The sequence below is a fragment of the Anabrus simplex genome, chromosome 5 (assembly GCF_040414725.1).
Source record: "Anabrus simplex isolate iqAnaSimp1 chromosome 5, ASM4041472v1, whole genome shotgun sequence".
Taxonomy (NCBI): domain Eukaryota; kingdom Metazoa; phylum Arthropoda; class Insecta; order Orthoptera; family Tettigoniidae; genus Anabrus; species Anabrus simplex.
The window spans coordinates 28192680-28219235 of NC_090269.1; the positions used below are offsets into that span (position 1 = coordinate 28192680).

At 39.7% G+C, this 26556-nt stretch overlaps 1 protein-coding gene across 1 annotated transcript in view; it reads right to left on the minus strand.

Annotated features, from left to right (window-relative positions):
- Positions 1–26556, minus strand: part of LOC136874334 (peptidoglycan-recognition protein LC) — a 146037-nt gene that overhangs the window by 13944 nt on the left and 105537 nt on the right. The window contains exons 5-6 of the mRNA XM_068227757.1: positions 21362–21448; positions 5221–5415 (exon numbers count right to left, since the gene is read on the minus strand). Coding sequence (XP_068083858.1) covers positions 5221–5415; positions 21362–21448 — 282 coding nt within the window. The remainder of the gene's footprint in view (positions 1–5220; positions 5416–21361; positions 21449–26556) is intronic.

Here is a 26556-nt window from a genome sequence, read left to right on the forward strand (position 1 = left end):
CTACACTGGTGGCGCTGAAGGTGTCGCCAACGCAGCAGTTCACTAGACACTGGTGTCGCCACCAGAAATCATGTACAGATCCATTTTAAAAGATGTCGTTATATACAGAAATTTATTCAGAATTGAAATTCACTGCCCTCAAGTCAGGATGCAGTTTGCGAAATTAAATATTCCTAAAATGTTCTTGTCAGAAACATCCTTGTCATCAAAATCGGGTAAGAAATACACCATAATTTCGTTCCATGCTTTTATTTTGGCATTTCTATCTCTGTACTCGTCGGTTTTATTGTTCCAAATTACTGGGTATTTTTCAACTTGGACTGTTAAGTCCTCTGTATACTTGTATATCTATTAAATTAGCAAACTCTCTCATGTTATCACCAGCACTACTCTACTTCATAACGTTTACCTCAGCCACCACGAGCACAATATTGAAAATAGAACAGCTTGAGTTGAACTGATTGAGGAAAAGCGGGTATGGAGCGGGAGATGGGGTCACAACCAGGTGGCGCCACCTGTGTCCTACTATGATAGACTACATTCACGACAAATTTGAAGCAATGCCCGGCAGGTGTCCCGAGCGGTTGCCGGGCTCGTCCACCAGTGTCGCTAATCATTGCCTTCGTGATATACAGGCCGTACTGTAGCTCGGATGATGTCACGCCAAAAGGCGAACAGTTTCTTCCGTCCGCCCCGCGCAATTCAACTACAAGATACGATTGTGCCGTATGGTTAAGAAATATTCCAAAATGTTGTATTAATTTAACAGGTGAGATCTTTAATTCCTGTAATCGTTTGATATCTCGTAAGTTAGGTCTGGGTAATTTTACGAGACGTAGGCTTAAAATATGATCACAGTGGTCAATGAGTAACGATCGATTTACTCCACCATCTACCCAACAATTTCATAATTAGGCTATTGTGCATTAATAAAAATATGGAGACAACGAAATAATAATAATAATAATAATAATAATAATAATAATAATAATAATAATAATAATAATAATAAGGCTTTGCCACCGTATCTCAAGATGATCATAAATACACTCATGTTCATAAAAACAACACCTTGAAGGACTAGAGACTAGGGATAGGAAGTCCATATTCACAGGACATGTTCATTAGTATGTTCTGCAAAAACAATTAGCATTTCAGTCACCTAGGTTCAGCATGTGTACTGTTGCCTAGTAGGCACTGGGCACTCCATGGACACTGATAACTTGTTCCATGCGTGATGGCCTCAAATATGTTTACAATGTACGTAATAAATTATTGCAGTTTTTACTATTACATTTTGAGAGGTGCTCTAGAAACACTTCTAATATAATATGGAGTTTAGGTGGATAATGTGGTTGTTTAAGATTAAATTATCTGATAAACTCACTAACAATCCAATCATACTTACCGGAAATAAAATCAGTGAGGTTATGTAGGTATTTGAAGGCATACTGTACATCTATATGGTAAATACATTTACAATGTTGTTGTATTTTAATATTAGACAGTAAATATCTATGTCCTCACCCGTGATGAAACTCCCTCTTGCCATTTAGAGGCTTGCTTTTATCGCCGGACGCCTGTTCACCTTTAAATACTATTTTCAGAAATTCAGTGAACAGGAAAAATCACATAACACTACAAAACTATGAAAAATCATTGTTGCGTTATGTAATTATATTACTTTTGCTTAGTGAATAACAGGAATTTTACATCTAAAAGAATGGAAATACTGCAATTTCCATCCAAAGAACTGTAAATCGTAGCTTGTACGCTTAAACCCTGTACCTTTGTAGACTGTAAGAAAATAAAAGGGGCTGTTTATATCGAGCGCAAATAATGCAACCCAATCAACACTTCACTGAGTAGTGGGGGAGAGTTTCGTAAGCACAGTCGAACGTCAATGCTCCCTCGCTTCCCTGCAAAGTGTGTTCGCTCTCTCGCTTCACTGTAAAGTATGCTTGCTATGTGAGCTGCCCGTATTTAAGTCAGGCCACCCCGGCCGCACTGGGCTGGCCTCAGCGGATGCCCAGCTGAGTACTACAGGAACAGGAACCAGGAAAAGAAGTGACATCACCAGAAGTTCTTTTTTTTTTAATTGCTCATAGTCTACTTGATGAACTGTTGATATTATCGGCACGCACTATTGAGAATAGATACCTCAATTACTTCCAGAAACCAAAGACACACCTTTGTTTATGGAAACATTCTTCCCCCTCTTCTCCTTACTTTACATGCCCGCCTAATAATGGTTAGCACTATAGGCTGTCGTCCTCGTGGGCCCTGGTTCGATTCCCAGAGGTTGTAGGCCTAACTCTTTATTGTATCCAGTGAAAATACATAAACAGCAATGAACATAAATAACTTATATCTTACAACGTAAACTGAAAATTACGAGGACTTTTGCCCACTTCCTTTCATTATTTTCTGCTTCCATTTCAAACTCGGGTATCGCCGCATTGATCGAGAATGACTGGGAGAACTTCACCCAAACTTCACGGCCAGTGACGTAACCGACACAACGTCATTGTGGTTGAATAGCATACACTCATCGCCTACCTGCCTTGCTGCCTGCCCACTTACAGAACTGGGTGCCCGCGGGACGGAATGCCCAGCGTGAGCACCTCTGCTGTATTATTGTCTGAATGTTGTTTTAATAGGACATTCATTCCCACTGTTGGTTTTATGGTTTGCAGATTCCTGCATCAGTGCATCAACATGAGCTGTGATAAGTAAGTTGAAAGTGGTAAAACGCTACCAAGAAAGAAGCCTAAATATCTGTGTAGATATCTTCTCAAATGGGAGGGTTCGTATTCTTCGATTGGCATGGTACAGTCTAATGCCAATAAAGAAAACTCTTCGATGTGTAAGCATAAATTGCTCTTGGAAAACTTACTATGGGTAAGCTCCGAATGACCTCTCATAACCAAGTAATCAGTAAAAACACAGAGAAACGTTTGGTTTGTGTCTTAGTAATTTCAGTCTTCTTGTATGGCTGTGAATCATGGACAGCGAAGACCAAGGACAAAAAGCGCATAGACACATTTGAATTTATTTGGGGTAATATCTGAAGCCATTTCTTTTCGGTTTTGACTCAGTAAATTTATAACTGTTAGGTTCTTCCTTTTTCCGACCGACCGACCAACGACTACTGATCTGCAATTAGAGCAGTCGCCCAGGTGGCAGATTCCCTATCTCTTGTTTTCCTAGCCTATTCTTAAATGATTGCAAAGAATTTGGAAATTTATTGAACATCTCCCTTGGTAAGTTATTCCAATCCCTAACTCCCCTTCCTATAAACGAATATTTGCCCCAATTTGTCCTCTAGAATTCCAACTTTTTCTTCATATTGTGATCTTTCCTACTTTGAAAGACACCACTCAAACTTATTCGTCTACTGATGTCATTCCACGCCATCTCAACACTGACAGCTCGGAACATACCATTTAGTCGAGTAACTCGTCTCCTTTCTCCCAAATCTTCCCAACCCAAACTTTGCAAAATTTTTGTAACGCTACTCTTTTGTCGGAAATCACCCGGAACAAATCGAGCTGCTTTTCTCTGGTTTTTCCAGTTCTTGAATCAAGTAATCCCATACACTGGAACCATACTCTAGTTGGGGTCGCAGAAACTTATATGCCCTCTCCTTTACATCCTACAACGCCTAAATACCCTCATAACCAACCATGTGCAGAGATCTGTTCCCTTTATTTACAATCCCATTTATGTAATTACCCCAATGAAGATCTTACTTCATATTAATACCTAAGTACTTACAATGATGCGCCGGCTCTGTGGTGTAGGGGTAGCCCGCCTGCTTCTTACCCTGAGGCCCCAGGTTCGATTCCCGGCCAGGTCAGGGATTTTTACCTGCATCTGAGGGCTGGTTCGAGGTCCACTCAGCCTACGTGATTACAATTGAGGAGCTATCTGGCGGTGAGATGGCGGCTCCGGTCTAGAAAGCCAAGGATAACGGCCGAGAGGATCCGTCGTGCTGACCACACGACACCTCTTAATCTGTAGGCCTTCGGGCTGAGCAGCGGTCGCTCGGTAGGCCATGGTCCTTCGGGGTTTGGTTTGGTTTGGTTTACTTACAGTGATCCCCATAAGGAACTTTCACCCCATCAGCGCAGTAATGAAATGAAATGGGGTATGGAGTGTCCGAGGACAAGTTCGGCTCGCCAGATGCAGGTCTTTTGAGTTGACACCCGTCGGCGACCTATGCGTTGCGCCCCCGTGCCAGCGGAATTAACCAATTATGGTTAAAATTCCCGACCCTGCCGGAAATCGAATCCGGGACCCCTGTGATCAAAGGCCACCACGCTAACCATTTAGCCATGGAGCCCGACATCAACGCAGTAATTAAAACAGAGTACTTTTCCTATTTGTGAAACTCACAACCTGACATATCCGCATTACTTACTGTCCATCTCACAACATTATAGCAGTCATTTTGCAGTTGCGTACAATCTTGTAACTTATTCTCTACAGAGAATAACATCATGCGCAGAAAGCCTTACCCCTGATTCCAGTTTCTTTACTCCTTATCTTCAGTACATACATACATTATCATTATAGACTGTTATGCCTTTCAGCGTTCAGTCTTCAGTATACCAAAATTAATTTTGAGTAATACATTCATAAATTACCTGAGAAAGAAAAGGTATGGTAACAGTATTATACTTGAGGTTTGCGACTGAGAAGACAAGAAGAAAATATGGTAGTAAGAATGACTGTGTACATCACACGAACACTGCAGTTAAATTGTTTCTTTTCCAAGTATAATAAGTATATGCATTGCATGTTTCTTAAAATATATGTTATGGCCAAACAAAGGATGAAATGCGTGTGAAAACTCTATTAAGCACTTAGAAGTCTAAATGACTTTCCAGAATAGTTACGTGATCCCAAAAAATAGCAATTGAGGCATTCACGGCCAGCGTTACAAGTCATGTCAGTGTTTTCCGCCCACGGCCTACAAACCCGGAAACACTGACATGATTTATCCCAAAAAATGTATGTTTCTTTCATTAGCGACAAATGCTTGAGCCGAGATTAGGAGAAAACCCATCTATGTGTAGACGACAGAGTATAAAGATTTGGAGATTGTCTTTTTATCTTATTATGTGTTTCAGTTTTACTGGCAATAAGTAGTGGAAGATATCCTGAAGAAAGTTTTTTTATTTATTTAAGTTATCGGTTTAACCTCGCAATACTTACTTTCCTGTGGATATGGTGCAATGACCTGCTGGAGAGGAATGATATTTTCTCTTGACTTACTGTTCACCACCAGTAAGACAAGAATTCCCAACAGCACAGCAAGGCCCATACATGAAGCTGCTGCTCCAAGAACACATCGTCTTGATTTGGTTAATTCTCGAAGCCAGGTCACTATAAGGCCATTTCCGGAAGCTTCTGTAATTAGAATACATTTGCTTAAAGATTTTAAAGTGTTTCACAAATAATGTTGCAATGTAACCTGACAAATAATCTAGAAAATAATTTTACTTCAGGGTCTGTCAAAAATCTAGCCTGAACTGTAACCACCTTCCCATAAACTAAAATTTGAAAGTGTAGAATAATGAACCATCAATTCTATTTTGTTCTTTACAATTAGCTTAACGTCGCACCGAGACAGAAATGTCTCATAGCGACGATGGGATAGGAATGCGAAGGAGGCGATAGTGAACATAATTAACGTACAGCCTCAGCATTTGCCTGGTGTGAAAATGGAAAACCACGGAAATCCATCTTCAGAACTGTTGATAGTGGGGTTCGAACCCACTATCCCCCGAATGCAAACTGACAGCTACATGACCAACACCGCACAGCCACTCACTCGGTAACCATCAATTCAAATGGGAAGATCTGCAAATAAAAGTCTGGATGAGAGATGAATAATACAACTGTTTCTGATTCACATTTTCTTCAATAAACAAAAGAGTATTTTTAGTCTTCATGCTGCTTACTTCTTAAACCACTGTTCAAGCAGAAGTCTCCAGAATTCAGTAGTAAATCGGTGGAGAGCTGAAATTATGCAAGCACAGTTGTGAAAATTTTGGGAACCTCTGTCTGTCTGTTAGGTCATCAGCCCAGAGGCTGGTTGGATCCTCAAATAGCACCACCAAATGTTATGCGGTTATAAGGAAACCCCAAAAACCAATGGCAGCACCAAAATGAGGCGTACTAGGCAAGATGAGGAGTGAGGTAGTTTGCCATTGCTTTCCTCACTGGGTCAGAAAGTACTATTGCAGCACGACTGACCCTAGGAGCAGCACCTTTCATAACACTCCGATGCACTAGTCGTGCTCTGAATGTCATTACTCAGCACTACCCATACCCCAACAGCTTCCATATTGTCACAGCCATGGACGTTGACTGGGACTTGGGTGGAAGCTACACTTTACTCTGGCCTGTGCCAAGAGATGGATGCAAAAGTACTGTGTCCATCAACAAATGACAGCAGGCAGTGGGAACCTCTATCTTTGTATATTTCTACCCTTTTCTCCCATGGAGCCGATGACCTTCGATGTTAGGCCCCTTAAAACAACAAGCATCATCATCACCTTTTCTTCCAAATGAACATACTTACATCCAATGCATATTTAAAAAAAAACATATTTCTGGAGGTGTGTAGTTTTGGAACCTATCTTCTTAAGTTTTAAATAACTGATGTTTGTTGACGGCAAAATGTACAATAAATATATTGGACTTTCAGTTCTGTTTACTCATAGTATGAATAGCATTTTAATGGTCTCATTTAATCAGTCTTGTTGAGGTTTCCTCATATAAGCCTATACGTGATCAGCTTGTGTGAATGTTAGTGTGAGTACGAGCAAGGATAATGTAGAGCTATTGTTAGGTAATAGAGAATGAGAATATTAATTATTAACAAAAAACAACTATTACAATGTTATTTAATTCCATTCATTTAGGTAGTTTCTAGATACTGTTTACAGTCTTTACAACTTTCGAATTATGTCACTATATGCTGTATGTTGCGGATAAATGTAAGGGAAGGCTGTGAGCCCTAACTTCGCCACATACAAAGGAAATAAATAAACAAATAATAAACGTCTCTGTGGTGTAGTGGTTAGCGTGATTAGCTGCCACTCCCGAAGGTCCGGGTTCGATTCCCGGCTCTGCCACAAACATTTTGAGAAGTGGTTCGAAGGCTGGAACATGGTGCACTCAGCCTCGGGAGGTCAACTGAGTAGAAGGGCGTTTGATTCCCACCTCAGCTATACTCGAAGTGGTTTTTCGTGGTTTCCCACTTCTTCTCCAGGCAAATGCCGGGATGGTATCTAACTTAAGGTCACGGCCGCTTCTTTCCCTCTTCCTTACCTATCCCTTCCAATCTTCCCATCATCCCCACAAGGCCCCTGTTCAGCATAGCAGGTGAGGCAGCCAGGCGAGGTACTGTCCTCCTTCCCAATTGTATCCCCAGGCCCATAATCTCACGCTCCAGGACACTCCCCTTGAGGCGGTAGAGTTGGAATGCCTCGCAGAGTCCGAGGGAAAATCCAACCCTGGAGGGTAAACAGACTAAGAAAGAAAGAAAGAAAGAAAGAAAGCATGTAGGGCATCAACCCAAATAAATAAATAAATAAATAAATAAATAAATAAATAAATAAATAAATAAATAAAAAATGTTTGTAACATGCTATCCTGTTTGCTTCTTGGGTCGTTATGCAACCAGAAACAGGAAGTTGTGTTGACTTCCACTGCTTCCAATATCAGTTAATCAGCTCTGTATCCACTTCGTAAAGGTGCGTCCACACCAAGATGTTTTCGTTAACTTTGTTAATACACACTGTTAACGAACAATGTTCATGAAATTTTTGTATGTTAATAAACAAAATAGCGTGTTCATTAACTTCTCGAGTATGTTGATGAACAAAATTTCTTCAACTTTTGTGAATGAAACTTTTCATTAACTTTTCTTGTTTTCGTTGACATTTCAGTTCGCACATGCGCAAGGACGCAATTAGAGCACGCAAATTCTTAGCGCGGAATACCATGATTTCTTATTTTCTTCTAAAAATTGACTAACAAATCGCAAGTGAAAGTTCTAATATACAGCACCTTTAATTCTGTATGATATTCTTAGCTGTGTTCTAATGTAGTCTAATTTCCAGCTTCGCTCATCCCTGAATAACCTAACCTCCCATAATTGCTTGTATATCATCAAAATAATAATATTCTAACTAGGTGAAATGAAAATTTTCTTTATTTCGTACCTTTACCAATTACTTGATATTGTTGTATAAAGTTTTAAATCCCTCAAACAGAATAACTGAAATTGCTTGTTTTTATACTCTAGACAAATACGAAATGAAATGTCACTAGTTGCTAGGAATCATAAATGTATAGCCTATCTATAAAATTAAAAAATCTGTAATTAGTGGAGCCGGCTTTCCGATAATCTGTACCATTACTTACAATTTCAGACCCAATTGCTGCCAACAAGAACTGAAAGTCATATGGGGGTATTCTCAGGAAAATTTTGAAAGCCTGCTGCATCATGAATTGAAAGTTCTGACATAAATGTTCTTTCCAAACTTAATTCTAATCGCCTTTCCAATATTTTTCCTTGCCACACTTCGCATCTGCCCTTTTCTCTAATTGTACCCACTAAAATAATGAAAGCTGCAGCTGTAAGTATTTTCTTCTTCCTGGCCCTGTAAAATGAAACCTCACAAACAGCTATTTTGGCGTGGACACAATTTGGTGTGGACTAACCATTACAGGCAAGGTTTGGTACGTGTTCACATGAGTTATGAATTCATCTAAGTTACTCAGAGCAATTCTTGTTCGGAATGAGTAAAGTATGTAATTACTACATACCAGACAGTAGAAAAGGGACGACTGAAGAAACTGAAATTGTCGGATCTACTTCTTATTTTGTAAAACAGGAAACTAGCACTAAGCTTGCCACTTGATTCTGGAACAGAATGAACATTTATTCCACGTAGTGTGCAACTTGTAAACCGTAAGCAAAATATTATCATGTTGAAAATTACTGCATGATAACCAGAGTTGTGAATTAATTGAGTAAAAGTAATCTAATTACTTGTAACGTATGCCGGTACTTTTACAGTAATTTTTACCTGTAATGGTTACTTGTTAAAAAAATGTAATCTTTACTTTTGTACTTATTGAAATAAAATTGTAGTCGTTACACTCTGGTAGTCAATATACATTGCATGGAAGCAGAAACAGGAAGAAAAGTGATGATGATGATGATAATGATGATGATGAGGAGGAGGAGGTCCCGCGATGTAGGCGTAGGTTGCCTGCTTCTTATACCGAGGGCCCGGGTTCTATTCCCGGCCAAGTAAGGGATTTTTACCTAGATCTGAGGGCTGTTTCAGGGTCCATGTGATTACAATTGAGGAGCAATCTGATGGTGAGATGGCGGCTCCGGTCTAGAAAGCCAGAATAACGCCCGAGGGGATTCGTCGTGTTGACCACACGACACCTCGTAATCTCTCGGTAGGGCTGTTGCACCATGGGGTTTAGTTTCGTTTGAACAGTAGTAGTAGTTCATTGCGTATTTTACTTGTATTAGGAAGATTGTTTTCCTGATTTAATATGGGATCTGGATTCAGGATACCACCGTTTTATTGTAAAGAGTGTAGGTAAACCTCCATGTGTTAACTAGCCGTGAAATCTCTACGAACAAACGCACGTTCATTTCATCGTCTTTAGACTCGGGGAATTAGCCAATTTTCAACTGATCACTTTTCCTATCGGGAAGTGACAGATCGAGTCGTAATCGAGATAAATAATTATTAACACCGGTATAGTACGAGAAATAGACCTACTAGAAAAGTGAGAGAATTCAACTGTAACAAGTAGACCTCAAATGTTTAGGTCCTAAAATAGGCTTACAAAAAGAAAAAGTAGGTTTAAAATATGTTTTAGGCAGCTTCAATATTACGTATTTTATTAAGCATTTATCAATTAGAATAACATTGCTATTTTTGCTAAATTTATAATAACTCTCCAGAGGGAAATATAAAACAAATATCACTCACCTCTTTACTACACTGTACTTTTACCATCCGCTGTTAAGTGGAATAACTCCTGTAACCCTTTCTTGTTTTTACTCGTGACACAGACTACGGGCGAGAACTGCGGGAAGTTCCTAAGGAAAGGACTTTCGGGGAGTGTGGTTTATAGATTCTCGTTTTTAAGATTTTGTTTGTTGAGTATTTGAACTCGTCGGTAAATATTTTAGTTTCTCGGAATAAATTAAAAGCCTTTTTAATCGATTTAGGGAAAAAATTAGGAATTATGGGAATACACGATGTCCCGGGAGGAAGGGGCCATACGTTAAGAGATGATAGTATTTGTCATTCTAAAGCGAAAACGTTATATCTGTCGCCCATTTGCAGACAGGGACAAGTCATTTAGAACGAAATGTTGGTAAAACGCAAAGTCTTCCGTTGACTGATGCATTAGGAATCATTATAATCTTCTCTTCCGAAATAAATCTCAAGGGTACGTACATTCGTGTATTCGACTTTTCTCGAAAAATTAAAAATAATGTTGGACTCATCCCGTTTTGCAATTTTTCGGTGGACTTAACCCTTAGTGCAGCAGTAAGGAACAAAGCATTTAAAATAAATACAAACAATAGTTTCTTTTTTTTTCTTATTTTAATACAATATAGAATATAAATTCATTGAGGTATATTTTGGGGTTATGCCGTGTAATTAATTGTAAACACACTCTACTCGTTTCGAAAGGAACCTTGCCTTTCTTCATCAGGAGACAACAAGGTTCCTTTCGAAACGAGTAGAGTGTGTTTACAATTAACTACACGGCATAAGCTCAAAATATACCTCAATGAATAGTTACACGGGCCGTGAAAGTCTAAATGATATAAATTATATTTATAATATTTGAACATTTGACAGTTTGACAAAAATGCATGAAACGATCCACATTATTATGTTAAGAAACAAACTGAAATCAAACATATAGTACATATAGTATAGTATTAACTGTTCCAAAATATGGCTTAGTTGTTAATAAGGCCACCATAATTAACTGGTCCATTGTTACATGCAAAATTTTAAAAATTAAAACACTCGTGGATCTCTTATTCATAGCAACGTAACTGTAGACTTGAAGAATTCACTAGGCTCATCCTCAATAAATTCCTCTAAGTCAGAAAGTGGACGAACTTCATTGTTCTTGTGGTTCCTGAACAACTAAATTATAATAATAAGGTTTTGGCATTGCGGCCCAATTTTCTCCAAAATGTGCAGCAAATAAATTTGCAACACTTTTTTCTTTTTAGCTGCTTTGGTAAGCACTCCGGTATTAACTTTCGTCGGCTGAAGAGAACTACAAAACGTGCCACACTTCAATACAGATCTGGCGACGCCAACATCAGGACAACAATTTGCTTCGCCTTGGACGAGGTCAGTTCCCAATCTTTTAACTTGAGTCAGTTGCAGGGAACGAAATTGATATGGTACGAAGCCTGAGATTTCACTACTGTTTTGACAGCTATTTTCCAACGAACAGTCCTTTTTTTTGTTGCTATTTGCCTTACGTCGCACCGACACAGATAGGTCTTATGGCGACGGTGGGATAGGAAAGGCGTAGGAGTGGGAAGGAAGTGGCCGTGGCCTTAATTAATGGGAAACCACGGAAAACCATCTTCAGGGCTGCCGACAGTGGGGTTCGAACCCACTAACTCCCGGATGCAAGCTCACAGCTGCGCGACTCCTACCGCACGGCCATCTCGCCCGGTGACAGTCCCACGTATCCGCTGTTACAGTAACATAAATTGCATAATTCAATACACTAATACATATAATGTAATCAACTTACTTGTTGTTTTTTTTTTGGGCTATATTTCGGTTTCATGTTGATGGCAAGCGAATTTTCTTTCTGTTTTTCCTTTCAGTGATAGTGTAATATTACCAACAAATATCACCTCGGGTACGTAATATGACATAGTGAAACACCGTAGATAACAACTTACGGCTAGGCACCAATTACTGAGACACAAAGTCTTATGTTTACATGGCCACCAGCTAACTATGGTCCTGTCGAAGTTTTACCGCACAAAAAACACAACGAATAAAGAGTGATGATTACATCAGCATAAACAATATAAATATTCGAACTTTACTTGTCCCAAAAGAAGTTAAATGTCGTCACAGCTAAGTAAACGTTGTCTAGGAAGGATATGTCTCATTTTGCATCCTCACTTATAAGAATACTAATTGATGTACCCTTGCTTCGCTACAGAATTCTGCACTGTATACAGAATTCTAGGTTAGGTAGAGTACATGTTTTGAGCAAGATTGTATTAAATTGCATAGCTCCATTAACGTTACCCTAGAAACGCGACGGGGAAGTCCCTAAACGTCTTTTCTCGTATGAAGAGTGGGTTAGGGAATTTTTAATTGTAATGGCAGGCCCGCCTGCCTACCGTCAGTCACAATCAGGTTGGGGAGTTTTCATTACGGCAGACACTCACTCTCCACCTGCCTTTTTACAGAACAGATCAACAATATCATTACATGGACCATTGTTTGTTGTGATGTTCTTTGTCTCTTATGCTGCCACTCAACTCCGATAGATGGGATTACTGCTGCGTTCCGAGTATAACAGCCTGACTAAATATTGGCGGTAAATAGCTTCTTTAGTATGCCATTCCTCTGGTTCATACATTTTCTGATACTGCTGGTACGTAACACACTGATTCATCATAGTATTCCAGCTATTCGATCCCTACTCTGACGCCCTGTTTTGAATGAGCAGTGTGTACACTTAAGACAGAGGCTCACTTAGTATTAGTAGTATAATCTGGTCTAGAATTACAAATTATAACACCACAATTCACTAAATAACTCAAAATTCAACCCTAAAAAGAGCCGTTTCTTAAGCTTCTTCCTCTTCATTTTTATTAAATTATAAATTCCTTTTATTCAAGATTAGCAGTGAAGAGGGGGTTTCGCCTCTGGCTTAGAGGAAAAATTTGCCTCCAAGTCAGATAGATTTTTCCGCCGCCAGTGTACTGAATTGAGATTTTCTGACTCATCGCATACTCCTAGGAAACAGGTTAGTAAAAGAGCATATTTTTTTCTCTGAGACTCTCCAGTATTCGACCTCCCCTTGCCCCGCCGAAGAAAGACGAAGAGTGTTCACACGGATCACGGCCGTCTGCGGCTTGGTCATTCCATCTATGGAACTTTGGACTGTTAGATCGGCAGCGTAGTACTGTTCGTTAAAAGTGAGAAAATATGTGTTTTTTAATTTGATTGAGTATTTCATATGAAAGCTTTGCTTTTAATCGTACCATTCCTACTGACGTCATTGTAATGACCTGTGTTCATTTCAGTTGGGAAAACCACTAAGACAGTCTTTCTGAGGATGTAAAAAGGCAGGTGGAGAGTGAGTGTCTACCATTACAATGAAAACTCCCCAACCTGATTGTGACTGATGGTATGCAAGCGGGTCTACCATTACAGAGAAAATTCCCTAACTCAGTTTTCATATGGGAAAATGTGTTTGGTGACTTCCCCGTCGCGTTTCTAGGGTAACGTTAAGAGCTATGCGATTTAATACAATCTTGCTGACAACATGTACCTAGAATTGCGTATACAATGTAGAATTCCGTAGCGAAGCACGGGTACATCAGCTAGTATAGTCTATAGATATCAACCAATCCAAGGACTTGTCCCTGTTTGCAGCCTAGGTGCTTGGTGTGTGCACTTGTCTCCTTCTGTGTCGTGTTTCATAGTTTGCACATTCTGTTTGTTACAGTGGTATAGTATCTCAAGCTAATTTATCCTGGATGTTGTGTGGGATGTAATGGTGCATGGCCACCAAGATCACTCCGCTGGATTATTGTTTCTTGGGTTGGTTAAAGAACGAAGTCTACAGGGAAAAGTGCAAAGAAGGGAGGACTTGCTTGCTCGCATTTTAAATGCTTGTGCACACATTCAAGAAGAGAGACATCAGCTCAGATTAGCAACACTGCATCTGTCTGCAAGAGCTGCAAAATGTATTGAACTGGGTAGGGGTATACTTGAGAATAAGTTGTAAAGGGAAATGGACAGTTACACAATAATTACACATAACTTATAAAGGGAAATTGACAGTTGACAATTACATAATAATACGATCTGTATCTCTATTGAAAATAAAGCAAATGTTCATATAAGGTTTTAGCTTTAGAATGACCAATGCCACCACCTCTTAACGTATGGCCCATTCATCCCGGGATGCCCTGTATAGGTTCTAACATCAATTTAGGCACTAGGACCACAATTTCTAAACTTACAAATTCAAGAAACATGTAAATAAAACTTTATTTTAAGTTATTCCTTCAGTAAGAAAATAGATTTATGCCTAAAATCCGAGGTCTAGTCTAGTAATAAGATCATTTCACCGATAATAGGTGTTATTGTGCAATCTGGTGAACCTCAACAACCAACATAACGCTGGATTATATAAATGTATTGTATATACAGTGACTCGCATAATTATTCGGACAGACATGATTTGTTATAGTTTCCTTTGCATTAGTGGTTTCAGTAATAATAAAGTACTCATATAAATTAGATACAGGTTTCTGTATGGAATATAAAAACTAAACATCCATAATTCTTCTAATGAACACGTTCAATGAAAATATAATCATTAAAAACAAAATCAAAAGCAAAACCAATATTGCACAAAATTATTCGGACACTTGCCGTTTTACTTATGGTCCTAAAGGTTCAGTATCTGGTGGGCTTTCCTTTCATTATAATTACTTCCCTGAGTCGACTTGGCATGCTCTCCACTAATTTCCGGATGTAATCGGGAGATATCTTCTGCCACTCTTCTTGAAGTCCATTTTTCAGTTATTCTCTAGATGTGATTGTTGTTTTCCTTATTTCTTTATCCAGTTTGTCCCAAAGATTCTCAATCCCATTCAAGTCCGGTGATTAAGGGGGAGGATGAAGCACCTTTGGGCAATTACACAATAACCACATCCTTACATTCCAGGCCATATGCTTTGGGTCGTTATCTTGATAAAACTTGAAATGTTTACCAATCCCCATCTTTTCGGCACTCTTTTTCACATTGTCCCTCGGTATTTTAAGGTATTGAAAGTGGTCCATTTTACCCTAAATAAAAACCAGTTCACCAACTCCATTCGCCGACATGCACCCCCACACCACTACATGTTCAAACACCATGTTTCACAGTTGCTTTCAGATTTTTCTCTTGAAGCTTGGTATTAGGACGCCGCCAAACTGTTATCCTGCCATCAGATTGAAATATGTTAAATTTACTCTCATCAGCAAATATAACGTCATTCCACCACTCATTGTCTTCTTTAACATGCTCTTTGGCAAACAGCATTCTCTTTCTTCGATTTACTTGATTTATGAAGGGCTTCCTTCTTGCAATATGGCCGTGAAAGTTACCTCTTCTGAGCACTCTCTGTATTGTTTCGGGATGCACTTTCTTTCCGGTATATGCGGCAATTTCCGTAGCGAGTTTTGGGGCACTTAACTTGGGTGCCTTTTTCATTTTTCTGACGATATAACACTCTTCCCTCACAGAAAAAAGTTCTTGGACTATGCGGTAGATGTCAATCCTATCTTCCTCCCGGAATCATGTGATAATATCAGAGACTGTACTTTTCTTCATTTGTAACATTTCAGCAATTTTACGACAACTTTTACCTTAAGCATGGTGAAAAGTTACTCGCTGCCGCTGTTCGATTGTGCTCTCTCTCCTCTGCAGCCCATTTTCACCTACGTTGTACACAGCACTCTAACACACTGAATGTTTACGTTCACACTGTCCGTGGCTCTTTTACATACGACCTCTGCACGGCAACTGACTTTTGTCCGAATAATTTTGTTGAACCACGTTAACTGCGTTCTGAGGTTCCGTGGTCACTGGTTCTCTTCTGTTTTCTAAAAGTATACATTTCAACGTCGTGTTGAATCTGTCAAACTGGGTTCTGTCAGAAACTAGTTTGCGTGTACGATATTTTCTCTAAAATATAGGGCCAGTGTGTAGCAAAGACTATAATAATTATTACTAACGTGTCCGAATAATTATGTGAGTCACTGTACCTCGTACAAGAAAACAGGAAGTCTACTATCTGCTGATCCTCAGAGGAAGGTATAATTGAAATACATGAGACAACATCGTGCACTACACGCTAGAAGCGGCACCATTTCACTTCCTTCCTTAACCGCTTCCTAACTCCGAGATTTGACCCGTTTCTTTGGATCACCTTAACTCTGACGGCGATAGAGCAAAGCCTGGCTGTCTCTTCACAGGATTCCCCTGAAAGACGAACTTCTCTAACCAAACGGCAGAATAGTATCTCCACATTATGGAGAATATTATGCTATCTATAGGGTGCGATTTGATTTCAGCAGCTTCAGTAATCGATTCACACCAATAAGAAAGTTGCAACGTAATTTTTTTGAGCATGCTGACACAGAGTCCTCAGTTGACCAGTAGTAGCACCAGACCAGAACCCTATGTACAATAGGTATATGAGTGGTGGTGGTGATTATTGTTTTAAGAGGAAATACAACTAGGCAACCATCCTCTATTAACACTAATCAGAGGTAAAAATGGAAGGGGTCCGATAATTCGAAAAATGAATGTATCGGCCAAACACAGCCGAGAGACACGAACGGCGAGAAAATGAAAGACTCCCTAGGCCTCGAATGCTGTAATACTGTCGGGGTCGGAAAAGAACAAGAGTTGACCAAGGTAGGTCGGATAGTATAGATGAAAGTGAGGAGTCTGGCACAAGTAAGTGGAAGCAATGCCAGGACGCACCTAAGACCCCCATGGTCATCAACCCACGCTCCCAAGTTAAGGGCCCTTGGGGCTCCTTTTAGTCGCCTCTTATTACAGGCAGGAGATACCTTAGGTGTTATTCAGGTGTTATTCTACCTCCCCCACCCACAGGGGACAATGTTATATTTTTTACAATTTGCTTTACGTCACACCGACACAGGTCTTACGGCGACCATGGGACAGGGACGGGCTAGGAGTGGGAAGGAAACGGCCGTGGCCTTAGTTAAGGTACAGCCCCAGCATTTGCCTGGTGTGAAAATGGGAAAACACAGAAAACCATCTTCAGGGCTGCCGACAACGGGGTTCGAATCCACTATCTCCCGAATACTGGATACTGGCCGCACTTAAGCGACTGCAGCTATCGAGCTTGGTCAGGGGGCAATACAGGTATAGGCCCGAGCTTATAGAACTTCAAACGCACGGGCATTAATATATAAACTTCTGTGGCATAATGCATTTGACGTGTTTTCAGTATTTATTGTGACTGACAACTTAACATATTGGACTCAAACAAGAATATTTTAGTAATAATAATGTTATTGGCATTACGTGCCACTAACTACTTTTACGGTTTTGGAAGATGCTTAGTTGCCGGAATTTAGTCCCGCAGGTGTTCTTTTACGTACCAGTAAATCTATCGACACGACGCTGACGTATTTGAGCACCTTGATATACCATCGGACTGAGCCAGGATCGAACCTGCCAAGTTGGGGTCAGAAGACCAGCGCCTAGACCACCTGAGCCACTCAGTCCGATGAATATTTTAGAACTGGATGTGATGATAGTAATAACAATATATTCCCAAAGGCCAACAACATTGTTTCACTGGAACAAGTCTGCTAGGAGACGTCCTTGTAGATGCGTTCAATCCTACAGAGACTGGATCAAGAGATAATTTTAGCAACAACTAGTTTGCGCAGAGCGACTGCAGTTAGAGGTTTATCAGAAAATATTAGAAAAAGTAAAATGTGACTGTAAATAACAGAAAAACAGTAAAACCTTTCCTCAGCAGAAATCCAAGGGACGGAATTTTTCCACTGTATGTAGGATTCCGTTTCATAAAGGTGGTTAAAAATAAAATAAAAATCATAAGTATATGCCTCCGTTAGATAATTCAGCAGTAGATTTATATGATTTTCTGCGGTAGTAGATACAACAATGTCACTAATCACACACTTATATACACTAGTTCATCAGCATTAACTCAAATCTGTTCTTGCTTAGAATTTCCTTACAGTGCACAGTAGTTCAGTACATACTGTACACTTATTTATTACACATTACATGTTTTATAGAAATAACAACAATAGTCATACTGTACAATAATGTCATATAGTTCTTCCAGTAATCCAGAATTGTATGCTGCACGGTTGTCAATTAAAATGCGGGCATGGCAAGTAAGTCGACCACTTTCACGTCATTCTCAATGTTCTTTATGGTTGCTAGGGCATGTCGATAGGACTTCATGTTACATAAACCATCTTCATCGTCTTCGTTCTCTTCATCATCGCCATCAATGTCTGTTTTCTTTTCACGGAACTGACGGGTGACGAACTCTTCGAGGTTTTCTAACGCCACCTCTGTCTCAACTTCTAGATCAATAGCCACGTAATCTTCCGCGCTGACATTTCCATAATTATACTGTTCGAAAGTTTGTTGTAGCACATCACTATTTTCGTTCATTATGATTTCTTCGTCAGGTTGTGAGAAAAAACTTGACTTTGTGAAAGCACTGACGTACCGTTCTGTATTTGGCCACACTCCTTTCACTGCTTCTGCGATCCAGACTACAGTATCGAGCACAGAGACAGACATTTCCTTGCCGAATGCTATCTCGGCCATCTTAGATCCATTCGGAATACACATGTACTGTAAAGGGTTAGGAAGAAAATGTACATATTTTTTCCGTTATAGAGTAGTAGCAAAATTTCCGTCCTTTTCCGCGCGTTAAACAGTTTCCGCTAAATACAGGTAAACTTACATGAATACTAAACCATAATTCATGGGACCGGGAGCATTTTCCGAAATGAACAGTTTTCCGATACATAAAGGTTCCGCTAAAGGCAAGTTTTGCTGTAAAATAAAAGTGAAGATTTTGTGACGTTTCGCATACTTCATATCCAAACGTCTCACTAATAAGCAGTGATAAGAAAAGTACAAATTAAAAGTAATTGGGCTCAATTACGGGTAAATGAGGACAAATTTACACAATTACAAATTACTTTTTCAAAAAAGTAATTAGTAAAATTACAATTACTTCACAGAACGCGAGTCTTCAGAGAATCATTGAATATTTTTTTTACTTGGAAATGGAATGGTACCAAAGTTTGCAAGGAAACATACATTATTCCGCTTTGTGTTATTCAGCACGGGGACAAAAGTGGACTAGGTGAAACTAATCAGACTTTCAAAGTGATTGTTCCCAAGCAAACTTTGCATGCCACTTTTGTGTTTGCATTATTTTCAGGATAACTATTTCAAAATATTTATTCAAATAGGAGAATAGAAATGCCTTAACCCCTTCAACGTCACATGTTTATTTCGACTCCATTGTCGACCACGTGGGTGGGGGCGGTAGAATAACATTTATGGCATCCCCTGTATGTCGTAAGAGGCGACTAAAAGTTAGACTCTCAACTTGGGAGCGTTGATTCCACTACGAGAGTCTGGCATGGCTTCCACTTACTCGTTTTAGTGTCTTCGATCAACTATAGTTCTTTCTCGACCTCGACGGTATTATAGCTCATTCCATGTTAAGAAAACAGCTCTGCTCCGGGAAAACGGTGGCACGTAAATTTGTGAAATCTAGTTTTTAAGTTCTAGACAAAAGGCGGAAGAAAATAAGCTGCAAATTAAGCACAGTTAATTTTTGTTTCTTCCTCAGCCTCATCCATAAAGTAAATAAATCACTGAAACTGGACATGTAGGCTAATTAACCACATAATGCTCACTCAACATAAGAAAAGTACGCACTGTTATAACGACTTAAAGAAAAGATACGCAACAATAAATAGACGACTTTTCTACAACAGTAGTACGCTGTCAGTATTCACAGAGTAACGGATTACGCGGTTCATGTACAGAGCGACACAGAAGGAAAATGAAGGCAGACAACTAGGCGATGGCTGTTACCGCCTTTGTACTTCCTCCTTGAGAATGTATTTATGAAATAGGAAAGCTTCAGTCATTATTTTAATAACACACATGTAAGAGGGAGTTTGTTCGCTCCGTGTACGTCCATTAGAGCAATACTGTTTTCTTTACATGGAATTATCTTTAGTTTTTCGAGGCATAGGGATTCTTTCATTTCCACGCCCTTCGTGGCCCTTTGTTTTTCTTTTACACATTCCTTCACTTTTCGAAGTGTCGGACCTCCTCCATTTTCCTTCTGATTAGAGTTAATAGACGATTGTTGCCCAGTTGTACTTCCTCTATAACAATAATCACCACCACCACCACCACCACCTCGACCACGTAGCACAGATTATCTGAATCTCAACCAGTACCTACAACAACCTGCAAGTTAATGAAGGAGAGCGCATCGTATCCTGGAATTATGCCCTTTGCGGGACGCCTTGCGAGTGCTGGGGTTCGACTGTTACGAAGCCCTCCATGCGATGTATATTGATTACTGGAATGTAACGATTAAAATTCAATTTTTTAGAAATAAATTAGGAGTAAAAATTACATTTAGTCAAAAGTAACGATTATGAGTGAAAATTACTAAAGAAGTAATCGTTACGAGTAATTCAATTACTTTTAATCAATTACTTCCCAACTCTGCTAATAAGTGGCTGAAGCCTGCAGAAAATGTATGTGAGAGGAAACTCAATAAGGGAGACCAAACGTACATCTGCAGATCGAATGAAACGACTGAGGGAGCATCGACTTGCTGGACTCTTGTAAAACTAAACGACAAATCAAATGATATTCTAAATCAGATTTCTTACTGCTCACATCATTCACTATTGTTCAGTAACATACCTAAGAACTGTGAAAATAAACATTTAAATGAATGATGTAAAAAATTAAACTTGTTTATTATTTTTATTCACTGTGGTATGTTCCTCATTTTGGGCAGCAAGACTGAAGGGAGAACGATCCATTATGGCCCCGCCACCAGTGACGTCACCGCGCTCGACACTCATAAGTAAAAAGTACAGCGCTGGTGGGTCACTTGGTATAGAAAATGAGGTTGAAATCGCATATCCAGAACTACAAGTTGAACTTCAAATGTCCGAACCGGTGTAGCTTGCGATGAAGAACCAAGCATAGAATATCCTCCCAAAAGGAAGAAATCTTCATCAAATTTACAGTACATAAAGAAAACCGCAAATGTATACACATTCACCCCTCCGGAAGATGGCCACTTTCTATCAGATTCTGTTAGTGGAAGCCTAGGCTACAACACAGAGCGTACTGTAGATTACAGTACTACACCGGTTAGAACAGAAGGCATGCAAGGATAGGGAGGTTGCCGTACTTGTCTAGAAGGAAGCTATTGTACCTCCGGTGGACCCCAAATCGTTCTCTGGAGCGCTTCGGTGGTTGATCTGGACGATATTGGATGGAACTTGCTCCTGAGGTGACGAACCTGTTGAACATAATGGAGTACGTTTGTAGTATGTCCTCAGGAGCACAGGACGACACAGTAATCACAGAGAAGTATGAATCGTTTATCAAATGCAAATGTAAATTATATGTAAAAGTTTAAATAATGTAAAGTCTAAGTCCCTTGTGAGGGACTCTGATTTTTTAGGCCAATAGAGTATTTCAAAAATTATATGTAAAGATTTTCAGACGTTTCCTCTATAAATCAGGGTTTCGTCTTAGTCCTGTCACTACTATCGCCGAAAAAAGTATAGAAACCGGAATTGATACAGTATGTTAATAAAAAGTGTATCCTTTGTTCCACATAGAAACAAGCCACATAACAATTAAGCTTATTTCAATCTACGTTTAATTATGTGAAGTAGAGATTTTAATCGTAACCAATTAAAATTTTAACGCAGGTTGAACAAAAAAGAAAGTGCCGCTATTTTTTTCCTTTCCAACGGAGCGCTCACTTAGAAAATTCATAACTTTAAAAGTATTGATCTGATCGTTACCAAACTTTAATACAACTTAACGGAACTTAAAGGAACGACAAAGTGCTTGGCGGGAGACAAGGTCGCAGCGTAGGCGACCGGACGAGTGACAATCACCGTCATAGATAAAACAATGTCCCTGATAGTTTATCCAACTGTCGTATGTCGTTCGTTGCTCAGTTATACGCCAGTATGATTGTGTGCTATGAGTCTAATAGGGCTGCATCTAGATGAGATATCAATGTTAAAATTCAATGTTTAAAATGTAATAATTGGTATCATGATAGTTGTGTTAATTTGAAAGAAGAGGATGTAAAATACCTTAAGTCTTCCTCTCAGTGCTGGAGATGTCTTCTACTTCGATTCGACTTTCGAGGTGAGGATCGCATCATCTCACAAGTCAATTCGATAAATAATTGAATGATCAGACTTCTGCACATGCGTAGTTAGGAATGTGAGTAATAATTAAATTCGATTTTACTAGTTTCACATGAATTTCAAATTTGTGCCGATATTTAATAAGTCAAGTAGTGGTGGTGATTATTGTTTTAAGAGGAAGTACAACTGGGCAACCATGTGGTAAGTTTGGCAATGCCGCAGCTTGTCCTGAGTACCGCACGACTGTAGATAAAACACTCTCCACGCATGTATAGCCTATCTGTACGGTATTTCCATTATTATGGTGACTGTGACGATGTAGAATTTTATAATCATGTTCAGTGCCAGGGTGCGTAGGCAACTACGATATCAGTAAAATTAAAATGATGCGTACTGTAAGTTGTTTTCGATTGCCTTAAGGATCTTGGTTTCCGTAGTAAGTGGATTCGTTTGGTCCCTCACATACAGATTGACCTAAATAAAGAGATCAGCAGTGTGTGTGTGACACATTTTCAAGACAGTGACTTAGAGCTTTCTTAAAAAAATAGATCAATAGGACGAAAAACGTGTTTTTGTAAATGCTATCACTCCATTTTGTGTGAATTAGAGTAAACTGTGATTTTAATGTGTAAGTGCATATGAACTGTGACTGCCGATCGAATAAAGTTCTTACGAGATACAACTTATAACTTACTAATCTGTAGAAATTATTTAGTTACAGAATTGAGTCACTTTTCTTCTCTCAGAGATTTTTGTGATATTTATGTTTTACCGGATTGAATCAATAAGATTGTATCCCAAATGTATGCCTCTTTACAAAAGTTGAAATTGTTATTGGAATACACTGAGAACTGTGAGGCCAGTTGCCTAAGAAAGTTAGACAATTTACGTGATTATTTCAATCAATCACCACTGATCTGCATATAGGGCGATCGCCGCAGGTCACTTTGGTTGCATAGTTATGAAAAAAACCGAAGTGTGATTTTTCCACAATTATAAGTTCATGATGTCTGGCTCCATGTCTAAATGGTTAGCGTTGCTTAATTGGTTAATTCGGATGGCACGAGGGCTGTGTATGTGTGTGTGTGTGTGTGTGTGTGTGTGTGTGTGTGAGGCAATTCTGCTAGCATTGCTAACCAAGTTACCACAAGCCAAATCTGACACCCCCTCCCCAAGACAGTCCTAAAACCAGCCACCAGAATTGCTTGGTGGACTGAATAGCTGAGCGACTGGCAGTCAAGAAAAATTCTTTCACAAGTCATGATTTACCCTCCCCTAAGCCCCCGGACTCGCCCCGCCCACACACGCACATTCTCTGCACCAAGTATCGGACCCTCCATACCCAAGGACATGTCCTCAAATTTAATAAACCTAAGTACTTCCGAACCTTGTCAATAACGGCATTAATACCAACAAACTAAACCAATCCCTTGAAACAACTACAATATAGGTTACCAAGCAACAATCCAATATTAACAGAAAATACCAAACGTCCACGCTCCATGAGCCGCTCGTCAAAATGAAATTAGAGACCTAATAGGTCGAGAATTTTAATCACCGTACCCTGTCAGCCGTCGCTACGCGAGGTTTAGGCTCATTAGGGCCCATCCTCACAGACGCAGCAGATCACATATAGGTGTCAACTGGAAAGAACTGCACCAGAACTCTCCGGAGGCAACACGACATTATTATTATTATTATTATTATTATTATTATTATTATTATTATTATTATTATTATTATTATTATTCGTTTATATTTAATTTGTATACAGAGTGCGAAGTGCTATGACGTCATAATATTAAGTAATATTTTGTCCCTGACGCGCCATCGATATTTCTTTTGAAGTATCTCCTTCATAAGAAAATGGGAATGCACATTTCTTTATGTTCAGGTTTCTGATAGGGAAATAATCGTGAATCTTCAATTTGATGAAATTAATTTAAACTACCCGTAGACTATAAAAATGGACGGTTGTTTGGGGTTACCGGGAACAAAACATCAGCTTTAGTTCCTTCTGACCTTTGGTCATTTCAAAGAGGTAATACAACTTTTTACAGGGCCAGACTTAGCAACAATCTGTAAAGATGTTTTACAAGAAATACATCTATGTTGATTGAAAATAATTTGTGTCATTCATAACTGACAATAATTAGGTGAATCGTATATTGCTTTGTGAACTTACTAAAAATTCAAAGAGTTGTTACTCTATTCAAATTGAAAATTTTTCCATAAAATCTTCGTTCTCTCTGACATTCGCTAGGAAATAATTCTCAGACAAGTGTATGCATGTACGTCCAACACTTGACCCGCTTCTCTACGGGGTGAGGTATGAAGTGAAGTGAATCTTCGTAGCGAGTTTTTACGACTGGATGCCCTACTGACGTCAACCTCATCAGATAAGTTAATGTCATGAACGACGTGATTTGATAGTAGGAAAGGAGAAGGTATACCCTGGTACCGGCACACAGCCTACTCCTGTCGAATAGCACCAAGGGGTCTGTTCAAGACTTAACGTCTCCATCCGACGGACGACTCATCATCAACAGTGTCATTTGCCCTCATTCCATATGAGTACTGTGATTCCAGACTTCTGGCATGCAATCTAGTGATAAGAAATTATTTACCATCACCTCCCATATCCTGTCGGCCAACATTCTGATCATGAACATTTTTTATTAACGGGTCTCGAGCCGGCTAAACTCGGTGTCAGACCATATAGACCTCACGCCTTAACGATCATGGACACCAGGTGGGCAACACAAGTGTAAAAACAAAACGAAATTATATGCAGGATCATCGTCGTTAGGTCATCAGGCAAACGAATGCGGCATGTTATAAATAAAGAAGTATTTAATTATATTGTATGTATTTGTTTTGTTGATTAGCTTCTTAAATTAAGCTTAAGCTTACTGCCGGCCAAAAGTTTCCGGACAAAACATACGTACCCGCACGAATTAATGATTGTTTAATGACAGAATATATTAATGGAACCAAGTTTGGAATGTTTTCGGGCAACGGCGACGATTTTATGTTCGACGTTCAGCATCGGAAAATATACATCCTAACTGTGAATTGCTTTTAGTGCCGGGAGTGTCCGAGGACATGTTCGGCTCGCCAAATGCAGGTCTTCTGATTTGACTCCCGCAGGCGACCTGCCCGTCTTGATGAGGATGAAATGATGATGAAGACGTCACATACACCCAGCCCCTGTGCCAGCGAAATTAACCAATTATGCTTAAAATTCCCGACTCAGCCGGGAATCGAACCCGAGAACTCTGTGACCAAAGGCCAGCACGCTAACCATTTATCCTGATTGTATTTTACCTACAGTGAAACATGGAGGGGGCTCTGTGATTGTTTGGAGTTGTTTCACATTCAGTGGAGTTTGTAGATTGCACCGAATTCAAGGAACACTGGACAAAAACGGCTCTCGTTATGTTCTTCCGTCTGAGAAGCAACGTGGGTTTGTCCTCCAACAAAACAATGCCTCAGACACACTTCTCGCTACTGCATGGATTATCTGCAAAACTAACAAAATTCTGGGGAATTGTTTTTAATGGAACGGCCCCGGCCAATCCCCGGACTTAAATCCAATTGAGCTGCTGCGGCAGGAGTTGGATCGGCAAGTCCGAAAAGAGTGTCCTTCTTCATCGGAAAAGCTGTAAGTCTCTTGCAGAATGCCTGGCATAGTATACCTGCATCACTGTTTGAAAAACTTGTTCTGAGAATGCCGAGAATAGTTAAAAGTGTACTTGCAGTAAAGCGAGGTTTATTTGGTGAGAAGAGAGTTTGATGTGTTCTGGTGATCTGCGAGAGTAAATGTGTACAGATTGTCTATTTCTTGCTCAGATGTAAAGTAAAAACGTATTTTTATTGTAAAATATGACTTTAATACTATATATTTGTCAATTCCTGACATAGGTCTGTTTTTTTAAAAATGTCAGTCCATTCTTTAACAGTTCAATGCTTGTCCGGAAAATGTTTCGTTTTTTGCTATTTGCTTTACGTCGCACCGACACAGATAGGTCTTACGGCGACGATGGGATAGGAAAGGCCTAGGAATTGGAACGAAGCGGCCGTGGCCTTAATTAAGGTACAGCCCCAACATTTGCCTGGTGTGAAAATGGGAAACCACGGTGAACCATCTTCAGGGCTGCCGACAGTAGGGTTCGAACCCACTATCTCCCGGATGCGAGCTCACAGCTACGCGCTACCAACCGCACGGCCAACTCGC